We start from the raw sequence: 23,552 nt of genomic DNA on the forward strand, positions 1-23,552 counted from the left end.
CAGCACAGGCTTGTCCGATACGCCCCCGAGGGGATTTTCTCCCATGAAAAAAAGCAGGTGTGGTGGCTCTGTAAACGCCTCTCTCGATCCCGTTTGTGGCCTCGCGTGTGATCCAGAGGGTAGACAAGCCTGAAATAGCCGTGCTGCAGCTGTATCCAGCAAAGCAGACTTTGTCATCTTGCTTGAATGGCAACAGGTGTTCACTTTTGGCGTTGTAGGATGTCAAGAGTACGTGCACAAGGAGAGGTCACGCGGCTTTTTTGAGGGCGAGATGTTGTAAACAGCAGTTGCGGCAGTACAATGTACGGATGTTTAGTCTTAGGGGGCGTCCATAAATGACGTCACGCGATTTTGGACGATTTTGGACGATTTTGGACGATTTTTGACCCCCCCCCCCCCTTCGTCACACGGCGTCACAAAAAGTCAGACCCCCCCTCAAATATGACGTCACAAAGCTCTGCCCCCCCCTCCCAAAAAAATTTAACATGCTTCAAATCGCTTTAAACTATTGTCATTGTAGTGCGTATTTAATGTGCCGCTGCACTCTGATGTTGTAGGAGAAACCATTTATTCAAAAGTCTATTTAATTAAGCAGAACGTGTTGTCTATATCTATTTAAAGTTGCGCATTTTGATGTGACGTCACATTTCTCAAGGACGACCTCGTCAATCGGAAGCTCACATATAGTGGGGTAAATTGTGGGTACCCTCGCCCCTTCCAAGACAGCTGATCGGAGTGGAAGAGTAGGCCAAACACACGCGAGATGTGCTCTCTCAAGCTCACTCTCGTGCAGGCCGCTTCGCCAGCAATGCTGTGAGAAAACAAATGCAGGGCTGCACCTTTATATTTACCATCTATATATAATACGGTGTTGGATGATAATCGAACTGCAGTGGTTAAGTTGTGCACTTTTAAGTCCTGATCCTCAGCATGTCTTGAAGAAGTTCCATTGCTTGTTTTTGAAAATGGGTTTAATAAAGTCGGCGTGGAATGTTCGATATATTGCGGCTCTTCAACGGAAGCACCGAACAATAGCTTTCTCGAGTTTCCACTATATTTTGGCCAATTCGTAATGTTGCAGAGAAGGTGAAACATTAAAATAACATGTCTTTATTTTTCACCATGTTTCATCGCACATGAAATAAAGATTCTTGATTAAAGCAACATTGGCAAATGCGGGCTATTTTGCTTTGTCCCTTTTTCCGATTTTATACATTTAACAAATGCCTTTTTATTAGCATACCCAAATCCGAGTGAAGTTTGTCAGACGGCGGCGTAAATGTTTCTAAAAAATCTGGTAAGACGTAAAAAAATATATATCTGCCGAGTAGCAGACACTCCCACGAGATACAAAGTGCACAAACATTCCGACCTCGGCGTGTTGATATGATGGAATGTGATTATGTTGAGCTAATTTAACACATTCCTGCGGAGGGAGCTGGTAGGTACTTTGGGTTGCTTGGTCAATGGCCAGGGTCAACGGCGGCGTGGTGTATTCCGCAAATATACCCGACTGTGAGGGCGGGCACAAGCCGGTGTGAGTAGGTTAAACGTTGAGTTTTATAAGGGCACCACGGGGTGACCAGCCCCTCCCCACCAATCCCCACCCCTCCCACCCCCCACCCAGCCCCTCCCCACCCAGCCCCTCCCCACCCTCCCCCTCCCCACCCAGCCCCTCCCCACCCAGCCCCTCCCCACCCAGCCCCTCCCTGCATGACGGACGGACACAATAATCCCCTGTGGGCTGGTGTAACCAGGAGGTTCCTACCAGTATTAATGTTTTCAACTCTGCCCAATGTCACGTACTGCTAGATGGTGAATGTGCAGCGCTGCAATTGCTCACGCCGCTGCTGGCAGAATGGCCTCCGCTAGAGGGAGGTCTAGAGAGCCCCTGTCAGAGGGTATTTTGGTCTACTTTTCCACACTGGACAGACATCTTCGTGGTGAAGATGCAGCCCTGATATGTCTTGCTCATGCAACTGCTGGGAGAAGGGCCTCCACTAGAGGGAGCTCGAGAGAGACCCCACTGGATTTGGTAATTGGTCTACTCTTCCACGCTCACCAGATGTATTGGACAGAGGTGGAAGTACCCACACTTTGCCCTACCGCACGCGATCTGTCGATCACCTTCCTCTGGTATGCTCATTTATACTGGCCACGGTGGCGAGATGTTAATTACCTCGCCTGGTGTACAGGAGGTTGTGGGTTCAATCCCAACCCTGACGCCTGGAATTTTGAAGTTTGCATGTTCCATCCATTGGTCGCGTTGATTTTTCTCCAGGTCCTCAGGCTTTTCCCTCCACATTTAGAATCAACGTAGCGGTTAGAGTATTTGGCTGCAATACATTTCCACGTGATAAGCCACTTCGTTGAGCAATCATTTGTGGCCAAGTCGCTTCTGAAAAAGAGCTACATAGCTCAAGTGGGGGCCTTACCTGGTAAAATAAAAAATGTTGACACAGAGTTTTAGTTTATACTTTTGGGTGGATAGAGGCTGGGGTGGGGGGTTAAGATTTTTTTGTTTTAACCGTCACGCGAGAGATCAAACCGGTGACCTCTGGATTGCAGGTCCAGTATAAAACCAAAAGCATTTTATTTTTATTTTACCAAGTAAGACCCACTGAGCTATGTAGCTATTTATCAGAAGCAACCTGGCCACAAATGATAGCTCAACAAAGTGGCTTATGTAAAAATGTATTCTCCGGAGGAGCCGGAGAAAAATCCACGTGACCACGGGGAGAACATGCAAACTCCAAATATTCTGGCACCAGGGTCAGCATTGAATCCACGACCTCCTGTATACCAGGCGAGGTAGTTAGAATCTCTTGGCCGTGGCGCCCACACCAGTATGCTAACCATTACACCACAGCGTCATCCCTGAACTTACCAAGAAGTGACCAGGAAATGCCTTGAGCATATTAACTACTGTATTGCATATTTCTTGGGTGCCGGGGGAAGGGTGAAACCATTAGAATGTAAAAGTAACTTTTCCAGGATTCCTTTATCGCTATTAGGCTCTACTTACTTGTGTTTTCTCGATGTTGTTTCATTGCAGGTTAATCAACAACAACCAGATAAAAAGAATCCCCAGAGGAGCCTTCGAGGATTTGGAGAATCTCAAATATCTGTAAGAAGGTCTTGCACATTGTTAAACATTGGTAAATAATCTTGTAATCGCTGCCACTGGCCTCCAAGAATGTCAACAATTTGTTTGTTTACTTTGCTTTCCAGATACACCATGGGAATGTGTATCTCAGTTCTAAATGTTTGCTGTTGTTTCATACATTTGCTGAACATTCCATTCGGGCCAGCCAAAACGAACTCGCCGGCTTTATTTTCATGTTGTGTGTTTACGCTGACATGCGTGGGTAAGATAAGGTTGAAGCTCCATGAAAATATCCCCGTGCATGTTGATAAAAAAAAACGAAATACGTTTACAAATAGGCAATTGTCACTTGTAAACTTTGACGTTTTAGTTTTTTTGTCTCCAGCCCTACAATTGTGTTAAACAGCCACTTTAAATAACCCTGCCCCATATCACATTCACTTGCACTGTTTATGTTTTTAGGGTAATAACTGGAGTCATGTTGGGCAGAGAAACCTGAGCTGTTCATTATTGTTCTCCTTGTCCACACTTTAGCATTTTTTTCTCCATTTAAATGTGTTCTTAAAAAAATACTGCATTATGATCGGCAATATATATAACGTGTGAGATTGTTCTTATTTAAAACCTATTATGCTCCTAATAAACATACATGTTTTGATTACTCTGCACTCAGCCAACGTTGTTTGTCATGCAAGATTCCCAAGTAAATGTAATGTCCATACAAAACATGACATTCTGTCTTCAATTACAAGTACATTTTGGCTTAACCAACCATTGCTTTGGCTTCACAAATTTTAAGGTTACGTTGAGTGTTTTTTTTTTCTTTCCAAATAATGTCCAGCTTATTGTTCATCTACTGCTGGATGAAGGCCTAACCCTGGCCCGTGACCATCATAGGGGTTTTTGACCATACTTCACCACACTCATAAGTGTAATACTTCTTCAAATGTAGGCCTAGCATCGGTTAGGAAATCGCTTGCCACTGAGATTAAACCGTGACCAGTAATCAAACACAACGACACTTTTCCACTGCTCACTCTCCCGCCCCCCCCCCCAGATATCTGTACAAAAATGAAATCTCCTCCATTGATCGTCACGCATTCAATGGACTCGGCTCTCTGGAGCAGCTGTGAGTATGAATAACAACAGTGGCTTTGATGCCTCACCTGATTACATCCATGCACCACAACAAGTCACCGTCCGTGCAAATGTGTGATTAAAATCAACAGCAACAATAATTGAGTTTAATACAGCGTATGACGCGTTCGTACGCCTGTGTATGCTTGTGTACACTTGTAATTGTGTGTGTTTTTCTCTCTCGAATCAGTTGTCTTGACAGCATGGATTTCCGTGACATGTCTCAGTACAAGACGGAACAATTTGGCGAATGTTTAATCTGATCATGTTACGGAAGTCGTTGGAGATGTATCAAACTAATACGTCGTAATTTGTTTGATTGTAAAAAATCTTAAACTGAAAAAAAAACCGCAGTGAATATTAATGTTCCACAGAGGCAGCAATTGCGGTAATTGCTATAATCTGCTTGGGTATATGTTTCACATGCTTACATATTCCACAGGGAATGTGTGGTTTTGGGGAGATTGGCAGGAGCGGATGTAATGACTTTTTGACGAACAACAGAATGTTTATGCACTTTTGTCTGAAAATGTCGTGAAGATTTTGTCTCTAGTAAAATGTGCATATTTGGGAAAATGTCTTAAAAATATATAAATAAGTGATGACAATCTATGAATTAGATTTCCAGCCCTTTGTCATCCCATGATTGGATGAAGGCCTCCCCATGCCACGTCCGTCATGGGAGTGGCCTTGACCATACTCCACCACGTGTCTGTATGGGTTTGTGACGTGAGATCCGAGGAACATAATTCTCGATTTAAAGCTTTCGTGACTGCAGGGATTCATCTTCTTGGTTCTTTCGGTAAAGTCACGTAGAAGGGAAATAATAAAATAATAATAAAACATAATAAAATAATTCTCACGACGTTTCGGCCACAACGCAAGCAGCCGTCCTCAGGTGAAGAACAGCTCTTTTGTCAAGGCGCTCTTCCCCCTCAAACCCAGCTTAAATAGACGCTCCAAGCCTGGGGTTGTTTCATTCAGACTGTCTTCTCGACAGACCTGTTCTTCACCTGAGGACGGCTGCTTGCGTTGTGGCCGAAACGTCGTGAGAATTATTGTATTATGTTTTATTTTTATTATTTTATTATTTCCATTCTACGTGACGACTTTACCGAAAGAACCAAGAAGATGAATCCGAGGAGCAGTTCAGATATCACTCATAACTGAAGTTAGCCACGGCTGGGAGTTGAACCCGGATTACCGGCTGCATAGGGCAGTGCATTCAACCCACCGCGCTACTTCTCCATCCAATGAAGAAGTAAATAGAGAAATGGCATTTATTACGAACGATGTAATCGTAGTCCGTTAAATGCAGGTAAGAGCTCATTCTGACCGAAAGTGGATTTGTCAAGGGAAGCCTATGTTCAGGACAAATACAGAAAACGTAAATATATAAAGTAGAAAACGTAAATATATAAAGTACAAAACGAAGGCAAAAATGTTTACGTCGTGGTACAATGGCAGTGGAATCACTTATTGTCGCGATGTGTTTTCCCCTTAATGGATACCGTCAATACATGTTAAATACCCCCTTAGCTGCTTCCCAGTAGCCACATGTTTTAACACTGATTGTCAATGCTGTTACCAGCCAGCGTTTTCTATAAAACACCCTCATTTGGCAATTTAAGTGGCTTAAACAACAGCTATGTGTGTAATTCAGTCATTTTATATCTACACTCTTTAACATTTCATTGCATTCATCGCAGATATGTATGACTTACATATTACGTGATGGCATTATTTTAACCACCAATTCAAATTTAGTTGGGCCTTTACAACGTAATATTATTTTTAATCTGCGCTACAAACAGTATTTTTACTGGTGTTTTTTTGTGCATAAACAAGTACATCTAAAATATACCAGCGTAGTGAAATATGGTCAAACAACCCCCCCCACCCCATCAGTGGATTGACAAAGTGCTGTAACCCGTTTTATATATTTAAAAAAAAACTTGTTGATTATAAAAGATTTACCTTGCTACGAACTTCTATCATCTATCATAGCCACTTGTGTTTTATCATGGCAAACGTCACAAGAGCATGAGATTTTCAATCGGTTCATCTCAGTCCACAAGTGTGCATATGCTTTGCTCATTTCATTTGGTATGCCCCTAAGCATCGATGCAAAAAAACTCTGTAGGATCCCCCGTGTGGATACCCAAACCTAAAAAGGGCTTGTCACAGTGAGATTGCATTTTTCCAAATTTCCTTTGTCCAGATCCCAGCTCAGAACCATAGAGAGAGAGGGAGAGAGCAGTGCACATTTTATCCACCAAAGGAACACTCAAGATGTGAAGTCTTACAGGATTTGGCATCGACAGAGCACAGCTAACAATTTATTTTATAGTAATCAATTTCATACATGATTTTTTTCTGTGGCTGTTTCGTCATTACTTGGTTGAATGTTTATTTTCTCTCTTTTGAAAGATGTATTTAAAAAAAAACAAATACACAATGTTGGAAGATCGTTATGCTTCTCAGATACTATTTAATGAGAATAGCCTTATCGTCGAATAAAAGTAAGAGCAACCATAAATAAAACATGGAATCAAATGTAATGAGAAAAACACAATTTTCAGTTTATTATGTATTTGACGTAGTTTAGAGTCTGTTTGCAACATATTTATATATCTAACCGCAGTGCATACAGATATCATGTTTATTATTATGATTACATTTTAATGCGCTAGTTGACCGTTATTCTTTTAAACACTTTTTTTTTTATCAGCATGTCGAACATTTGTCCCCTCTTTGTTGTATTATTGTGTGTGTGTGTAACTAAGCTTGATGTCCAATCTGTGCATAATTACTAACGCACCGACGATTTGCTCACTTGTTTTTGACAGATACATGCACTTCAACCAGATAGAGATTCTAGAACCAGACACCTTTAGCCATCTACCCAAACTAGAGCGATTGTAAGTGTGCTTTTCATGTCCACCTCATACGTCCTCAATGTTAATGTGCACCAGCTGCTTGAGAATGCATGCAGATGGCCGATGCTCCCACTCATACTCTTCCTTTGCATGTGTGTTTAACACTCATGCGAGCATTGCTAACTCTCCGATATTCAATTTGCCATTGGAATCATTCCACAGCTTCTCGTTGTTAGTTTAGTTTCCATATCTGTCTCGACCGCACGCACACACTGGATCTGTTGCAAAGAAGTACCCACGATTTTTGTTGTAATTAAGTCGTTGGTAAGTTCTTTTTTTATTTACATCTCGTCATATAGATACATTGGGACGCTGCCACTGGTTAAATGGTTCGCACACTGGACTTGCGATCCAGAGGTGGTTGGTCTTATTGCATTCTCCAGGCACGGCAATTGAAACAATGGGGCAAATTTCTTAAATCCCTCCGTTAGCCAATCGGCAGGTCCCCTGTGGTGGGGTAAAGTGTGGGTACTCTCACCTCTTCCAAAGCGTCTGGTCAGCGTGGAAGAGTAGGCCAAATATCCTCTATAGAGCCTCTCTACCACTCCCTCAAGTGGATGCCCCTCCACTATCAGTGGCATGAGCAAGCAAATGCAGGGCTGCACCTCTATCCTTTAAATAACCCAACACACTCGTATGGCCAAAACAAGACATTACATGCATGCCATGTTCGATGATATGCTTATATTTCGTAAAATAATTATAATTTATGTATTGTTCATGCTTAAATCTATGAATGCCATGGCTGATGTGTTTGTGTGTTCAGTGTTCTATTTGAATACATTTTTTGTTCGTGTACAGGTTTTTGCACAACAACCGACTGGCAAAGATTCCTTCCGGGACCTTTTCTCAGCTCAGCTCGCTGAAAAGGCTGTAAGCGATGCTTGCATTGTGTCACATCATGCAAAGTTACTTGCGAATTTCTGCTCGCCCCAAATGTAAAACAATCAACAAATTAATCTTTTTGGTTCTTTCGGTAAAGTCACGTAGAAGGGAAATAATTAAATAATAAAAATAAAACATAATAAAATAATTATCACGACGTTTCGGCTACAACGCAAGCAGCCGTCCTCAGGTGAAGAACGGCTGCTTGCGTTGTAGCCGAAACGTCGTGAGAATCATATTATTATGTTTTATTTTTATTATTTTACTATTTCCCTTCTATGTGACTTTACCGAAAGAACCTAGAATATGAATCCCTGCAGTCACGAAAGCTTTAAATCGAAAAATCAACAAATTACCAAGCAGATGAACACCCTTGTTCGATACTATGGGACCCCTCTTGCCAGCAATCGAAATATAAGAATAGGCTTTACCCTTTCTGGCAATGAAACAGCTGTGCTAAGATGTTTAAGCACCCAACAGAAACCTTTTGCAAGGAATCCTGTCATTGCATTAACCACACGTTACTTGTGGTGAACATGCAAAAAAAAAACATCCTCCGAGAATATAATATATGCATTGTCTTTGAAACTGATTGGTCCACAGCTTTCTTTTGAGCCTCGTCTCAAACAGTGTTAGACCAGAGGACGCCAAAAGGCAAACAGCACAAAGACAATGCCACCATCAGGGCATTTATAGCTTGGGGTGAGCAGCTACATCATGGGACATTTCTTGCCAACTTTCTGTCTGGTGTGGACCAATCAAGTTTCAAAGACAATGAATATATTATCAGAGCATGATTTTTTTTTTGCATGTTCACCACAAAGTTCGTGTGGTTAATGCAGACAGGATTCCTTGCAAAAAGGTTTTATTAGTCTTAGGTTCTTTCGGTAAAGTCACGTAGGTATAAAATAAAATAAATCACGACGACGCTTCGATCGCAACACAAGCGGTCGTCCTCAGGCAGAAAAAATATAATCCAGCAGTGGAATTGCTGAACCAGTGAGAGAGCATTTCGATTTAAAGCTTTCGTGACTGCAGGGATTCATCTTCTTGGTTTTTTCGGTAAAGTCACTTTACCGAAAAAACCAAGAAGACAGTGAGAGAGCAGTTATAACAAGAGGTTATTATATATGTGGCGATGGGAAAGCAAGTGGGGTCTGAGCTGGAAAGGAATTCCATCCACGGATGCAAGCACCTGTTTTATTGCCAGAAAGGTTCAAACCTATTCTTATACCCTTATTCAGGACTATGCCACCAAAAATAGCTTAAAAATTCAGCAAAACACGTCTCGGTGTTAGACCCAAGTTCAGCTGCTATTATTTTCATTTTTTTTTAACATATGCGGTGCGTGATGAGACAGCGTTGGCCTTGCCCGTCATCCAACAAGTTGCGCTTCATTACCCGATGGCATTGGAGGTGAATGCGACCTTACCTTCGACCCCTTCTCAATTTCAATTCTTCACTCCTTTCATTAGTGTACCGCGGGGCAAGGCCTGTAAGCGAGCACCTGCGAAGACCAGCAATACACACGAGGGCTACATTATTCATCACCACTTGTGTCAAATTTGTCTTCCGAGTGATGTTTGAAGCACTGCAGCAGTTACTTTTTTTTAGGCGAAGCCTGTGACTAATATGTGTACCAGTTAGATATCAATTACGAATGACTTAAGTTCCATTTCCTACTGGTATGGTGCATGTTTTTTTTTTAATATAAGAACAATTGCTTATCAAAAGTGCAGAGACACAAAATATCAAGCGGCCAACAACAAACAGCAATTGCAGTAATCTGTGTATGTCCAGATATTATATCGACTGGGTTGTTGGGAAAGGTCGTGTATAGTGATAATGATCGTGCCACAACTCACCATACACATGTACTTATGTGTAAATATCGAGTACGGAGTTGATTTGTGACTTAGAATTATTCCTATATTATTGTGTGTGACCGAGTCGACTAGGCACGTATATTTGCGCTCGTATTTATTATTTCTGTACGATGTACTTGCCCGCTTGCTATGTTTGCTCTTGTCCACGAGCATGAAGACACACACACACACACACCAGACTTTTCGTCAGCAAATTTCACTTGACGCACATCAAACCGAGGAAGTGGCACGACCTTTTTGCGCCGCACTGAAACACGACGCCTCGACATTCGCGGCGTCTCATTATAATTAACAGCAATTAATGACAGCGGAGGTCAATTAACCTTGAATGGGGCGGCGGGGGGGGGGGGGCGTGTGGTGGTGGTGCTGTCTCCCCCATCCCATCTCTTGACTTTTGATTGTCATTGCTCCTTGCCCCGTGCGTGTCCTTTCGGGCGACGGCGGCGGCGGCGGTGCAGGAGGCTCGACTCGAACGTGCTCATCTGCGACTGCGAGCTGCTCTGGCTCATGGAGCTGCTGCGCGAGTACGCGTACCACGGCGCCACGCAGGCGGCCGCCACCTGCGAGTTCCCGCGCCGCCTGCAGGGACGCTCGCTCGCCTCCATCACTGCTGAGGAGCTCAACTGCGCCGGCCCCCACCACGGTGTGGAATGTCGCCCCCCCCCCCACCTCGTTCCCCCCCCCCACACCCCCTCGTCCCCCGCCACCCCCCTCGCCCTCCCCCTTTGTCTCCCCCACCCCTCGCCCCCCCCACCCCCTCCCACATGTCCCCCCCCCTCGACCCCCCCCACCCCCCCTCGTCCCCCCCACCCCCCTTTCCCCTCCCCCCTCATCCCCCCCCACCCCGTCCCCCATGTCCCCCCCCCTCGTCCCCACCCCCCTCGCCCCCCCCCCACTCCATCCCCCATGTCCCCCCCCTCGTCCCCCCACCCCCCCTCATCCCCCACCCCCCCTCGTCCCCCCCATCCCCCCTCGTCCCCCCCCACCCCGTCCCCCATGCCCCCCCCCTCGTTCCCCCACCCCCCTCATCCCCCCACCCCTCCCCATCCACCCCCCACCCCCCCTCATCCCCCCCATCCCCCCTCGTCCCCCCCCACCCCCCCTCATCCCCCCCCACCCCGTCCCCAATGTCCCCTCCCCATCCGCCCCCCCCCCCCCACGTGGGAATTTTGCTTCGAGCAAATCCTGCTCATCCTTGACACGTGCATTCGTCTTCTGCCAGTCCCTAGGTGTTTTGATACATTGGGGCACGGCCTATTTGCTTAATCGATATCTCCTCGTAGTGCTTTTCCACTTCTCTCTGCCCGTCGCTGCGTCTTTCAACTGGGACATCTTTCATCCCGCCCAGTGTTTGATGTTTGACGTCCGGTCGAATCGCGGTCTTCACTCTTACCCAGTGTTCACCTCCGTCACCATTCCCGTGTAGCCGGTCACCATTCATTCTGGTCACATGTCTAAAATGTCGCAGTTTCCTGTACGGTATCAGACACACCGCAGCTTTGATTCTTTATCTACATATTATTATGTGCGGAGCTTCCTCGCTCCAGTTGCATGCTCTTTATACGAACATATTAAGAATTCTCCAGAAGGCTTTCAATTCCAAAGGCAGCGATTCGTCTGTCTTCTTATTCTTCACACGTCTGTTACAAGGGGGAGATACTTTTCATGGAATTCAGCTGGTAGTGGAGAACAGCCCGAGAGGATGTCACAACACTTATTGTTACCTCTGGTTTATGACGGGAAAAAAATGTTGTACGTCAATGTTGAGAAATGTGTCACCTCTTCACTCTCTCTGCTCTGCACATATAAGCTTGCTATTGGGTTGTGCAATGAGGATGGTGCTGAGGTTTCCTTTTTCATTTTGGTCCCAGTACAATGCAGTGTGAATGAATAATCATGTAATGGCTAAGTTACTTCTCAAAATATACACGCGTAGAATTAAATGTCTTAAATGTATCGGCAGGTAAGTTAAGCTAATAAATATAGGTGACATGTAATTTGGAAAGCGATTTTCAATACCAATGGAATAAAAAAACAACTTCCAGTCTAAATTAACTGATGATTCTATAAACATTTATTATCATTATTATAATAAAAATCTCAAGTGGCTTTTCCCCTGTCAAAGTGTATAGCACACTGCGTCCGTGTATGTTTGTGAATCTGTTCCCTCTCAGAACGTCCACGGATCACATCTGAGCCTCAGAATGTCGACGTCACTCTGGGCAACGTCGTCTATTTCACCTGCCGAGCGGAAGGAAACCCCAAACCCGACATCATCTGGCTCCACAACAAGTCAGTGTCCACGCGACTCCGTGCACCCCCTTTTCTATGTACCTCCCCCCTTCCCCCGTGCAGATGTCGCAGTTCCATGCAGGCAGCTATGAATAACCTTGTGCAGACAGACACGGGCCGGTAACGTTTTCCATGTGTGCGTTGTGCACGAGTGCATTCTTGGCAGAGAACTTCTTTTTACTGACACAACTTTGTGAGCAATAGATGGAAGTTGGTGTGGGGGGGGGGTAAGAATGGCAGGGCCAAAACCTAACTGGAAGGTCACATTGCATTGGTTGGTAGCAGTATTAGCGAAACTATTCAAAGGATTTATAGTGCTTTGTTCAAGCCATTATCTAGGTCCATTATCTTAAATACCCGCGGATATATTTATGGCTATTATTATATGAGAACAAAGAGGCTTTCCATTAAATCCGGTGCACGCCCCCTTTCCAACAGCATGTTTTAGAAAAAATTTAAACGTTTCCATCGTTTCATCTTCTTTGATGGAAGAAGAAAAAAAAACTTGAAAGCAACGTTTCATCAGTTTTCAAGTCTGGTACAAAAAAGAATGCACAATGCTAACCAAATTAATATTTCAAAACGCTTATTACAATTCATGTATTCCCTCTAATTAAAAACCTCGCTTAAGTTATTTACTTTTAAATTAGATTTACTGAAAACGAGGTATTCGGAACACATAGAAGTGCAACGCTGCATGGTGCACTGAAACATTAATGCCTGCACTGTGCACCGGCCATTGATTATGAGCACGGGTATTGTCCAGGAATTACCCACATGTACAGCGTGCAGTGCCTACTGCCGTGACCATCGTCGTCATCATGATTTATTTACACGGTGCCTACCATGCACTACATCTCGTGGCACCAAAATAAAATGTGTAGTTGAGATCATTACAAAGGGACTGATTGCCAACTAAATGTGACGTTCAAAAACAATGTGGCATGGACAATATGCACAACAAACGTCCTTTCCCCGCACCTCCGACTAGCATGGTTGGCTACATACAGTGCGAAATAAGTTCGGCACACGTACGACAAATGAAAATAGGAAAAGTTAGAAAATTCAGCAGTGCTTGAGATGGCTCTCCTTATTGTCCACTTCAATGAAGTTGTGCATACTGCAGGCATATTTTGTGACAGCCGTCCCATCCTCCCCTACCCTCCCCCATCCCCCACATTCCACTCACCCCACTTAAAAACCTCTTGGCCTGAATGAGCAGCTCGCACGCGTCGATCAAACTTGCGATGGACTTTTCTCCGGCGTGCTCTCTCTCCTTTGGCTGCCACTTTTGCTCTTAATCTGGGCCACCGGTTGTCATCGCTTTTCCCAAAAAACGTTTCGAACGAGCCCACTGATCATATCTATTTGATAAAAGAGCCCGGTATGGAGCACGAGTGGCAGCGGGGGAAGGAGGAGGGAGGGGGGGGCACAGATGTTTCCGTGGACGACAAGCCCGAGGCCAGGTTTCCCTACGGGGCAGGGGAAGGTGGTCGGGCTCACTGCCCTGCTATTCACATAGGAGGCAACGTGTGTGAAACGTGGTATTTTTAAGAGGGGGGTGGGGGGCGTTGGATAATGTACCCAAACATAACTGCAAAATAAAGTAGCACGCACGGTGCCGAGTGAGCCTGTCGTTATTGCGAGTCACCTGGGGCAGTGACTACCTCGTGTCCATCCATGGACTGGTATGCCAAAAGTCCATCCCCTCCACCCCCTCCCGTCCACTATTTTTTTTTATTATCGTTGAATATTAAACGTCCCCTAACGCCCGCTGCCTTAGCTTGAACGAAAATAGCAAACCATTCTTGGAAAATAGCTGTTAACTTGTGGAAGGAGACACCCTCTGCGCACAGTTATTTGCTGGAGGCAATTTTGGCTAAGGCACAAAAGGAAAAAAAAAACACCGTACGTTAGAATTTCAAACTGTGACAGCTGCCGCGGGTCTTTGTTCAAAAGTTTAGAAATTGCATTACATTCAAGGGTGGCACTGTCTGCATACATAATTAAAAGTATTGGGATGGTCCAACAATAACTCCATACGCGCCTTGATCGAGCATATTATGCAATGTTGTGACACACCATTATCCAATAGGAGGCTACTTAGCCCTTCATTAGTATATTCCGTTACATGGTAGGTATGCATGCCACAGCCAGCACCACCTTACTCAAGTAATGTTTTGATTTATTTTACCAGGTAAGGCCCACTGAGCTACGTAGCTCTTTTACAGAAGCGACCTGGCCACAAATGATAGCTCAACCAAGTGTTTTATCGTGTGGAAATCTACAGCACCCAAATAACTCCCTGAAGGGCTTTCATGTCCTACAAGGGAAGTGCGATCCATGGATTGAGGACGGCTGCTATAGAGGCGCTCGCTAATGTGAAACGGCGAGGACACTTTCTTAGCCTTTACCCTCGTTTTCTTTTTTGCCGTGGCTGAGCAGTGATGAGATCGACATGTCTATGGAACGGATGAATCTGCTGGAAGACGGCACCCTCATGATAAAGGACACCCAGGAGTCGGATCAGGGAGTGTACCAGTGCATGGCCAAGAACCTTGCAGGGGAGGTGAAGACTCAGGAGGTGCTGTTGCGATACTTCGGTGTAGCCGGTGAGGGTCTGCGCCAAGTGTAAAATGCGTGTGTGGTTTGTTTTCTTTTTCCCCCTGCGCAAGTGCATTCATGCAATTGTGAGTGAATCTACGGGCATCTGGAGTTTCCCTGACAATTCATCGATGGAGTCGATTAATTGCCTAAACATTGCAATCGACTAATTTCACGTGGTTCATTACTTGGGCGCCGCTTAAGCAAACAAACAAATAATCCTGTCTCTCGGAGATTGAGAAACCCCCGAATTGCCACGCCCAGGGTGTGATGTGGGCTGATGTGGGCTGACGATGCCACCAATTCCTGTCCCATAAACCTCCTTTCCAGCAGTGCACATGGGGACAGGTGAGACTCTTCGTGATGACTATTTTCATGTTATCCGTTTCGTTGAGTAATGGAAATGATAATCGGTAGTCACTGAATTAATTTTTTTTTGTAGATAACCAATCCAAAATTACATCTTTTACCTGCTGCTATGAATCCATACGAAAGAAGACGACCAAATTCCGCAAATAATAGCATTGCCTAGCTCTAAACTATAGACTGTATGAAACAAAGAATCAGATAGGATCCTTGCCATCCAATGTACATGCAATAAAATAGTTCTTGGTCATGTGTTTGAAAACAGGCTCAATCACCAGCGAGTAACTCTTCAAATTTGCCAAGATTATTTGGGCAGGACAAGCAAAGGGGAGGGCATGGGTAGCAGCAGTTACCCAACCGTATTCTTCTTCCTTCGTATGGTGGTTAGTTGATGAACAACGTTTGCTACGTTCGTGTGGAGGTTAGCGAGTGAGCCAATGGACATCTTCAGGAGTGGCTCGACTGCCGGTGAACAATGCAAGCAGGCAGCGACATTGCTTTGCGGTCTATAGCTTGAGACCGGTGACCACATTTTCACTCCTGTGGGGCTATTCTCAAATGTCCATTCGTTTAGGAAATAGCCACATTCCGGTTTAATACAGACCATTGCTTTTGGGATATATTGAGAAGGGGGAGGTTCATCCGTGGAGGTTTGCGATTCACACATTCGTGATGGATGCTGGGCATCGTCCCCAGGTTTTTTTCTCCACTCTACATCAGGATTTTGCACGCGGCCTCTCTGAGACCTCGCGCTCAATCCAAATGTGGGTTGCAGAACCAGCGGTGGCAGGCGCTCCTTGGCACCATCCCCCGCGGTAGTCAGCCCGGCCCGACCTGAAACTAAACAAAACTTTTTTGTATATTACCAGGTAAGGCTTACTGAGCCTGTATTGCTCTTTTTCAGAAGCGACCTGGCCAAAAATGACAGTTCAACAAAGCGGCTTATCACGTGCAAATCTAGTACAGCCAAATACTCTGAACGAGCAAACTGATTCTAAATGTGGAGAGAATAACCGGAGGACCCGGAGAATAATCCACACGACCACGGGGAGAGAAACATGCAAACTCCAAATATACAGCAGGTGTCAGGGTTCGGATCGAACCCACGACCTCCTGCGTACCCGGCGAGGCATTTCACATCTCGTCAGACCGCGGCGCCCAAAACGAAACGAGGGTCGTGTCTTGTGTGGGCGCAGCGCGACCCAGCTTCGTCATCCAGCCCCAAAACACGGAGGTGCTGGTCGGTGAGAGCGTGACGCTGGAGTGCAGCGCGACGGGGCACCCGCAGCCTCGCATCACGTGGACGCGCGGGGACGGCGGCCTGCTGCCCTCCGACCCGCGCTTCGCCATCACGCCCTCGGGGGGGCTGTTCATCGAGAGCGTGGCAGAGGCCGACGGCGGGCAGTACACGTGCCACGCCGACAACAACCAGGACGCCATTCAGTCCACGGCTTTCATCATCGTGCAGGGTAACGAGGGGCATGGCGAGCCGCGGGTCTTCTTCTGGCTGTCGCCTGATGATGCTGGTTGTAATCACCAGCGAGACGTCGTACTCGGATTGCGAATGTCGTGGGTTTACTCTCCAGCACATCGGTGTGCTGAACTTGTAAGCAATTGCCATGTTTTGTTTATTCTTTGGTTCTTTCGGTAAAGTCACATATAAAGATAAAATAATAAATGAAATACTAGCATACGACGTTTCGATTGCAACACAAGCAATCATCATCAGGTATAAATGAAATAGAAACACAAATCTAGTATACTTAGAAATGGAATGTAATACAACAGAGAGTCGGATAACATAACAGTCAACACCCTACCTGGTTGATTACGTTCTTCCTGAGAATGCTAAATTTGAGAGAGAGATAAAACACAGAACCAGAGACATATAGACAGACCTATAAGCAGACAGATATCACAGAGATACATAGAGAGATAACTAATTGGCTGTAGTGGGTTTAATGACACATTTATATATACTCGATCTCACCCGAAACACCTCTGTTTTGGATGTTATTGGTTGCAAAAGCCTACGTGTTTAACCACGCAGCTTTTCTCCATGGAGAATGTTCATGAAGGGCGAATGTCACCTTTTGCAAACCTTTTCTGCTGGACAAATGTGAAAAAGAGCCTTATAGCTCATTGGATTCCTCGAGTATAAATACATTTTCTGGTTCTGACAATACTTGCGATATCTCAGGCATGTGACGATGTAATTATTCTGCAAAAGTATTGCAAGACCACTCTTGCCAATGACATCTTATATTCCAGCAGAATTTGTTTAGCAAGCCTCACTCTGCGTATTAGATCCAGAAGGTCAAAACCAGTCCGGAGTTTTTAAACAAGTGCTGCTTGATTAGATCTGTTTTTAAAGCCAATCGGCTGATGGACTAAAACTTACTTTCATGAATATGAGAGATGGATTAGAGTTCAGCTTGTTATACATGAGTTGTCATGCGTGTTCATTGTATTACACATACCAGTGTAAGCAATGCTATTGGTTGCCTTGCAAACGTTTTGCAATCCTAAGTCCACATGTACACCCATGCACAATGCTCCGTACAATTTGTGCATCTTAATTTCGTGGGCGATTCAGGGATTTTGTTCCACTTGAGTGTGGCACGTTGTGAATATGGTGATGATAATGATTGATAATGATGTATGTATGTAAGTTGAACTTCTTTCGCTCAATACCGTGCTACTCGGAGGTGCGGCAGGGGAAGAACAAACAAACTAAACACGTAAAGAAGTGAGTTTTCAATCTCTGATGATAATGATTGATAATGACGATGATGACGATGATGATGATGATGATGGTGATTGCTATGTGCAGCTGCCCCCGAGTTCACCGTGACTCCTCAGAACCAGCAGGTGGTGGAGGGGCACACCGTGGACTTCCACTGCGAGGCCGAGGGAAGGCCTCGGCCTGTCCTGGCCTGGACCCGAGCAGGTGCCCATCCACATCGCTCGCTCGGAGGGGGCGTCACGGCGGGCGCGATGTTAACTACCTCGCCTGGTATACAGGCGGTCGTGAGTTCGACCCCGACTCTGACGCCTGTATAATTTGGAGTTTGCGTGTTCTCCCCGTGGTCGCGTGGATTTTTCTCCGGGTCCTCCGGGTTTTTCATTCCACATTTAGAATGAACATGCAGTTAGAGTATTTGGCTGCTATATACATTTCCATGTAAGAATCCACTTTGTTGACCTATCATTTTTGGCCAGGTCGTTTCTGAAAAACAAGTGAATGCCTCATTGGGCTTCACCTGGTAAGATAAAACATAGTTTAGTTGTATTTGTATATTTGATTGAAGTGATTTGTTTATCTTTCCTATACTTTGCACTCCTGTTCTAATTATTTGTCGTTGGCACATTCTGACCCGCCCCCACGGGGCATCCAGTATGAACAAATATTCTGATGATTAGTGGAGGCCCTTCCACCAGCAGAGGCGCACGAGCAATCCGAGGAGGGCTGCCCCCTTTTAACCTTTGTTACCGAAACGAAGGGGGGGGGGGGGATATGCGAAAGGCAACCACCGAGGTGGACGCTAGCTGGTGTCGGCCGAACGAACGTGACGCGCCGCTCGTCTTCACAGGGGGCCCTCTGCCCAACGACCGGCGCCATGCGGTGCTGGCATCCGGCTCCCTGCGCATCTCGCGCGTCGGCCTGCACGACCAGGGCCAGTACGAGTGCCAGGCGGTGAACGTGGTGGGCGTGAAGCGCCACGCCGTGCAGCTCACCGTGCAGCAGAGAGGTGGGGCCTCGCGTGGCTGACACAACCCCCCCCCCCTCCTACAAACACATCCCATGCCCCCCCCCCCACACACCCACTGGGTTGTGCTCTGCCTGGTGGCCATGGTAGGGATCCTTCGTCTGTGGCTTGACATCTTTCGCTGGTTTGTAGCCATAATGCGTTTTTCGATTTTGGTGGTGAGATGTTAACTACCTCGCCTGGTAGACGGGAGGTCGTTGGCTTCGATCCCTGACTCCTGTATATTTGGAGTTTACATGTCCTCCCCGTGGTCGTGTGGATTTTTCTCCGGGTCCTCCGGTTTTTCCCTCCACATTTAGAAACATGCTGTTAGAGTATTTGGCTGCGAAACATTTCCACATGAATAACCGTTTCGTTGCACTATCATTTGTGGCCAGGTCACTTCTTAAAAAGCGCTTTTCATACGGTCTTGTTTAAATAATATTCATTGTTTACACATGTGGCAATGGGGGGAAGAGCGTTGGCGCATTGGTTAGCGCACTGACTGTGGACCAAGTGACCTAAGTCCGATTCATGGCCATGGCTAACATCGGTAGTGAGTGGTATCTGATGAACAGGTCCTGGGCTACCCATTTTTACTAACCTGTACGGGACCAGAATGGTGAAGCATGGTCGTACAACCACCGATGACTTCGCCTCTTGGGGAGGTCTTTGTCCAGCAATGTCTTGACAAAGGCCAGCAGATGTTTTTTTATATATGTGTGGAAAATTGTAACCATGCATCATTATAATTTTACTTTGCAAATAAGAAAAAAAATACGAATTTGGTATGCATAACATGTGTCGTGTACTAATTCAGAGACACTAGTAGCAAGCGTTATCTCTCTTGTTTATTTCGGCTTTAACAGCCATAGGGGGATAACTTCATGCCAGGTCTGGACATCCAACATGTTTCCAGACCCACAGCTTGAAGAGGCGAAGACCACGATGACAGCAGCATGACGAGTTCTATTCCCGATAGCAGCAGCCCCGACTGGGAGTCGGAGCTCGCCTTTTATTCTCCCCAGCGTGGCCAGGCTCCGCCCTCGGCCACGCCCCCTTCTGGATCCCCCAGAAGGTTCTGGGCTTGGCCCACGGGTCCAACTGGTAGAACGGGCTGCTACCCCCAATTCCATTGTCTACTAATCTCCCAGCGCCACGCTCTACAGTGACTCATTCAATGTCACTACACATGCATTAAGTATTTTCGTCTTATCACTTGGTGTGCCTCTGAGGTGCATATTCATCATCATTTGCCTCCTTTGACTTGAGTTGGATGGAGCGCTGGTAACACCAAAAAGCTCCGTCTGAAAATCTGAATATTAACCATGCGATATCATCCTGTCCGAAGGGCATTACCATGTACGCCACACACGCACCGCACCACAGCGGTTTGTTTTCGAGTCTTCCTTGACAGCCAGCTCCTCTGGGGGGTGGGGTGGGGGGGTACCATCGAGGTGTGGAGGTGTAGGGGTCAGGGCAGGCCTCGGTCTTACCAAGGGGGCTTAACAACACACCCACTCGCACGTATGCCAATGTTGATTCTGTCAACATTGTTTATTTCCGGCATTTGTTTTTTTTTGTCGACAAAAGCGGCTTCATTTCGAGTCCAGTCTTAGTTATTCAATGTTGGTGTGAGAGGTGTGAAACTTCCCTTCCCAGCTATTATGATCAGGGTGGCCAATCCATGACCGCGGTACAATAAATAAAAATGTTTACTTACCTCCATAAGCAATTAACACGTTTGGTTTTCTTCACTTCACTCGATGTATGTATGTATGTTATATGTATGTTGAACTTCTTCCGCACTGTACGTAGCCAACTGGCTACAAGCTGCAGTGCTAATCAACACGTGAAGCACTGCAGCTTGTAGTCAGTCGTGCGTTTTGTCTTCGGTGGGCAGCGGTATTCATCGTCACGCTTTGATGATAATTATAATTGTTTTCACTCCACTCAGTCGTCGTTTGCTAAAACATAATAAATGCACTCGGTTTGCTGTATTTCTCGTCACCCATTTCGTTGACGTGATCGACGCCGGCATGCGCGCTCGTCTTAGCGAGCCGCTCGTCTTAGCGAGCCGCTCGTCTTAGCGAGCCGCTCGTCGCAGCGAGCCGCTCGTCGCAGCGAGCCGCTCGTCGCAGCGAGCCGCTCGTCGCAGCGAGCCGCTCGTCGCAGCGAGCCGCTCGTCGCAGCGAGCCGCTCGTCGCAGCGAGCCGCTCGTCGCAGCGAGCCGCTCGTCGCAGCGAGCCGCTCGTCGCAGCGAGCCGCTCGTCGCAGCGAGCCGCTCGTCGCAGCGAGCCGCTCGTCGCAGCGAGCCGCTCGTCGCAGCGAGCCGCTCGTCGCAGCGAGCCGCTCGTCGCAGCGAGCCGCTCGTCGCAGCGAGCCGCTCGCCATGAATGCTCGCCGTGAATGCTCGCGTGTGTTGCAGTCACCCCGGTGTTCACCACCTCCCCCACGGACGTGGCCTCGGTGGCCGGCAGAGACGTGCAGATCCTGTGCAGCGCCCAGGGGGAGCCCACGCCGATCATCACGTGGAGCAAAGTAAAATCGTCGTCACCCGCAACCGCCGGCACTTTCCGCTCGGAGATATTAACCCCCCGCTGTTGGTTTCGTCGCAAGACGGATGCGATAACGGTTGAACGTTGGGGGCGTCTGTCGCTGCTTTACGCGCCGTCACGGTGGCGTCACGGTCAGCACGGTGGGCTTGCAATCCGGTTCGATGCGTGGCAGTTGAAACGACGGGGCAAGTTTCTTCAATCTCCCTGCCCCCCGTCCACCCCCAGCAATATAAAATGGGGTACACCACCACCACCACCACCACGGTGTTTATTGGAAGATCGCGTGTGGTGGGGTTAAGTGTGGGTACTGCTTCCTGGCGAAATATGAACGAGAAGGTGGAAATACCCTCGAGAGTGGCTAGGGCTTCCTTTCGTGAAGACCCTTCAGCCGGCAGTGTCATGAGCAAAACATTTCAGGGCTGCGCCTGTACCTTCCCCACTGACCAACGACTGGTCTTCTTGCTCGTCTGCGTACACTGCTGTACAACATCTCCTCTGCCGTGCGGTCGTGTACTAAGCCGGGTTTTTACAGTGTATGCGTGTTGAACTTCTTTTGCACCCCACGTAGCCAACCGTGCTAATCGGAGGTGCGGGGGAAGGACAAACAAAACACGACGCTTTAAAGCTTTCGTGACTGCAGGGATTCATCTTCTTGGTTCTTTCGGTAAAGTCACGTAGAAGGGAAGTAATAAAATAATAAAAATAAAACATAATAAAATAATTCTCACGACGTTTCGGCCACAACGCAAGTCTGAGGACGGCTGCTTGCGTTGTGGCCGAAACGTCGTGCGAATTGTTTTTTATGTTGTATTTTTATTATTTTATTACTTCCCTTCTACTTGACTTTACCGAAAGAACCAAGAAGAAAAAACACGACGCATAAAGCGGTTCTAAAGATCGGTAACTCCCGCAACGTTGCTCTGATCCAAAACCTCCCCATGGCCCAGGACGGGGTGCAGCTGACGGAGAGCGGGAAGTTCCACCTGACGGCCGAGGGCTTCCTCACCATCCGGGACGTGGGACCCGCTGACCAGGGCCGCTACGAGTGCATCGCACGCAACAGCATCGGCCACGCCTCCACTAACATGCTGCTGACCGTACACGGTGACGCTGGGCACCCCCCCCCCCCACACCGCCCGTCCTCTTCCCACCTCCCATCCCATCTCCAATCGAAAGTCGAAGCGGTTTTCGTGCTCCAAGTGAGCACTGTTGCACCGGCTCGTGTCTTATTCATTATAGTTCTGAGCCAGCGTTGGAACGTATGTATTCCTACAGCGGGGAAGAGGCTTTCCATAGGGCAACCACTGTTAAATTCTCTACAAAGTGGTACTCAAATTTTGATTTAAAGCTTTCGTGACTGCAGGGATTCATATTCTTGGTTCTTTCAGTAAAGTCACGTAGAAGGGAAATAATAAAATAATAACAATATATAAACAATAACAAAAAATGTGTGTTTTTTTATTTTAATTCCCTTCTACGTGACTTTACCGAAACAACCAAAAAAAGTGGTACTCGTTTTATAGATTCCCAGAGGGACGGATGGTGGTCTGAGTCAACCCTCAAACAGGATTCGAACCCGTAGGCTTTCCGATTGGGAGCTACTCGCTTTGCCACTGAGCCACTTGGTCCCAACAAGTGGCACCTCACCCTGCTCCTCTCCCCTTTTCCACGGGAGAGCTTGACCCCACACGACGCTGTCACGTAACCTTGTTTAAAGGGGGGGGGGGAGGGGGTTCACAACACAGTCAACGTTAAGCTTTGTAGAGATTTCAAACGATGAACAGAATGTGTAATGTGTCTATCATGCATTATGCTCTACCTCTCAGGCTCTCACCCCCGTGTATATGAACGAAGGCGGAAACACCTATTGCTTAATCGTGATATTTTTGGCATTTTTGTCCTCGTGGTAAAACCGACATTGCAATATTAAGCATTTTTCCCCATTAAACAAAAAAAAACTTAGCTGAATCGAGTTAAGCCATTGTAAAGTTCTCGAAGCAGCGAATGTATAAATGCGCATTCACGAATTA

The 23,552-nt window shown here is 46.6% G+C and overlaps 1 protein-coding gene across 3 annotated transcripts in view; it reads left to right on the plus strand.

Moving 5' to 3' along the window:
- The window catches only part of LOC144931710 (peroxidasin homolog), a 65,908-nt gene that overhangs the window by 21,811 nt on the left and 20,545 nt on the right, over window positions 1–23,552 (plus strand). For 2 of the 3 annotated variants that reach the window (XM_078855910.1, XM_078855911.1), the window contains exons 3-14: window positions 3,056–3,127; window positions 4,164–4,235; window positions 7,093–7,164; window positions 7,984–8,055; window positions 10,412–10,596; window positions 12,128–12,245; window positions 14,691–14,857; window positions 16,412–16,684; window positions 18,049–18,165; window positions 18,809–18,967; window positions 21,393–21,505; window positions 22,470–22,626. In XM_078855910.1, the coding sequence (XP_078712036.1) occupies window positions 3,056–3,127; window positions 4,164–4,235; window positions 7,093–7,164; window positions 7,984–8,055; window positions 10,412–10,596; window positions 12,128–12,245; window positions 14,691–14,857; window positions 16,412–16,684; window positions 18,049–18,165; window positions 18,809–18,967; window positions 21,393–21,505; window positions 22,470–22,626 (1,577 nt within the window). The remainder of the gene's footprint in view (window positions 1–3,055; window positions 3,128–4,163; window positions 4,236–7,092; window positions 7,165–7,983; window positions 8,056–10,411; window positions 10,597–12,127; window positions 12,246–14,690; window positions 14,858–16,411; window positions 16,685–18,048; window positions 18,166–18,808; window positions 18,968–21,392; window positions 21,506–22,469; window positions 22,627–23,552) is intronic. The other variant, XM_078855912.1, reaches the window with a different exon arrangement.

This window comes from Lampetra fluviatilis, chromosome 4 (assembly GCF_964198595.1).
Source record: "Lampetra fluviatilis chromosome 4, kcLamFluv1.1, whole genome shotgun sequence".
Taxonomy (NCBI): domain Eukaryota; kingdom Metazoa; phylum Chordata; class Hyperoartia; order Petromyzontiformes; family Petromyzontidae; genus Lampetra; species Lampetra fluviatilis.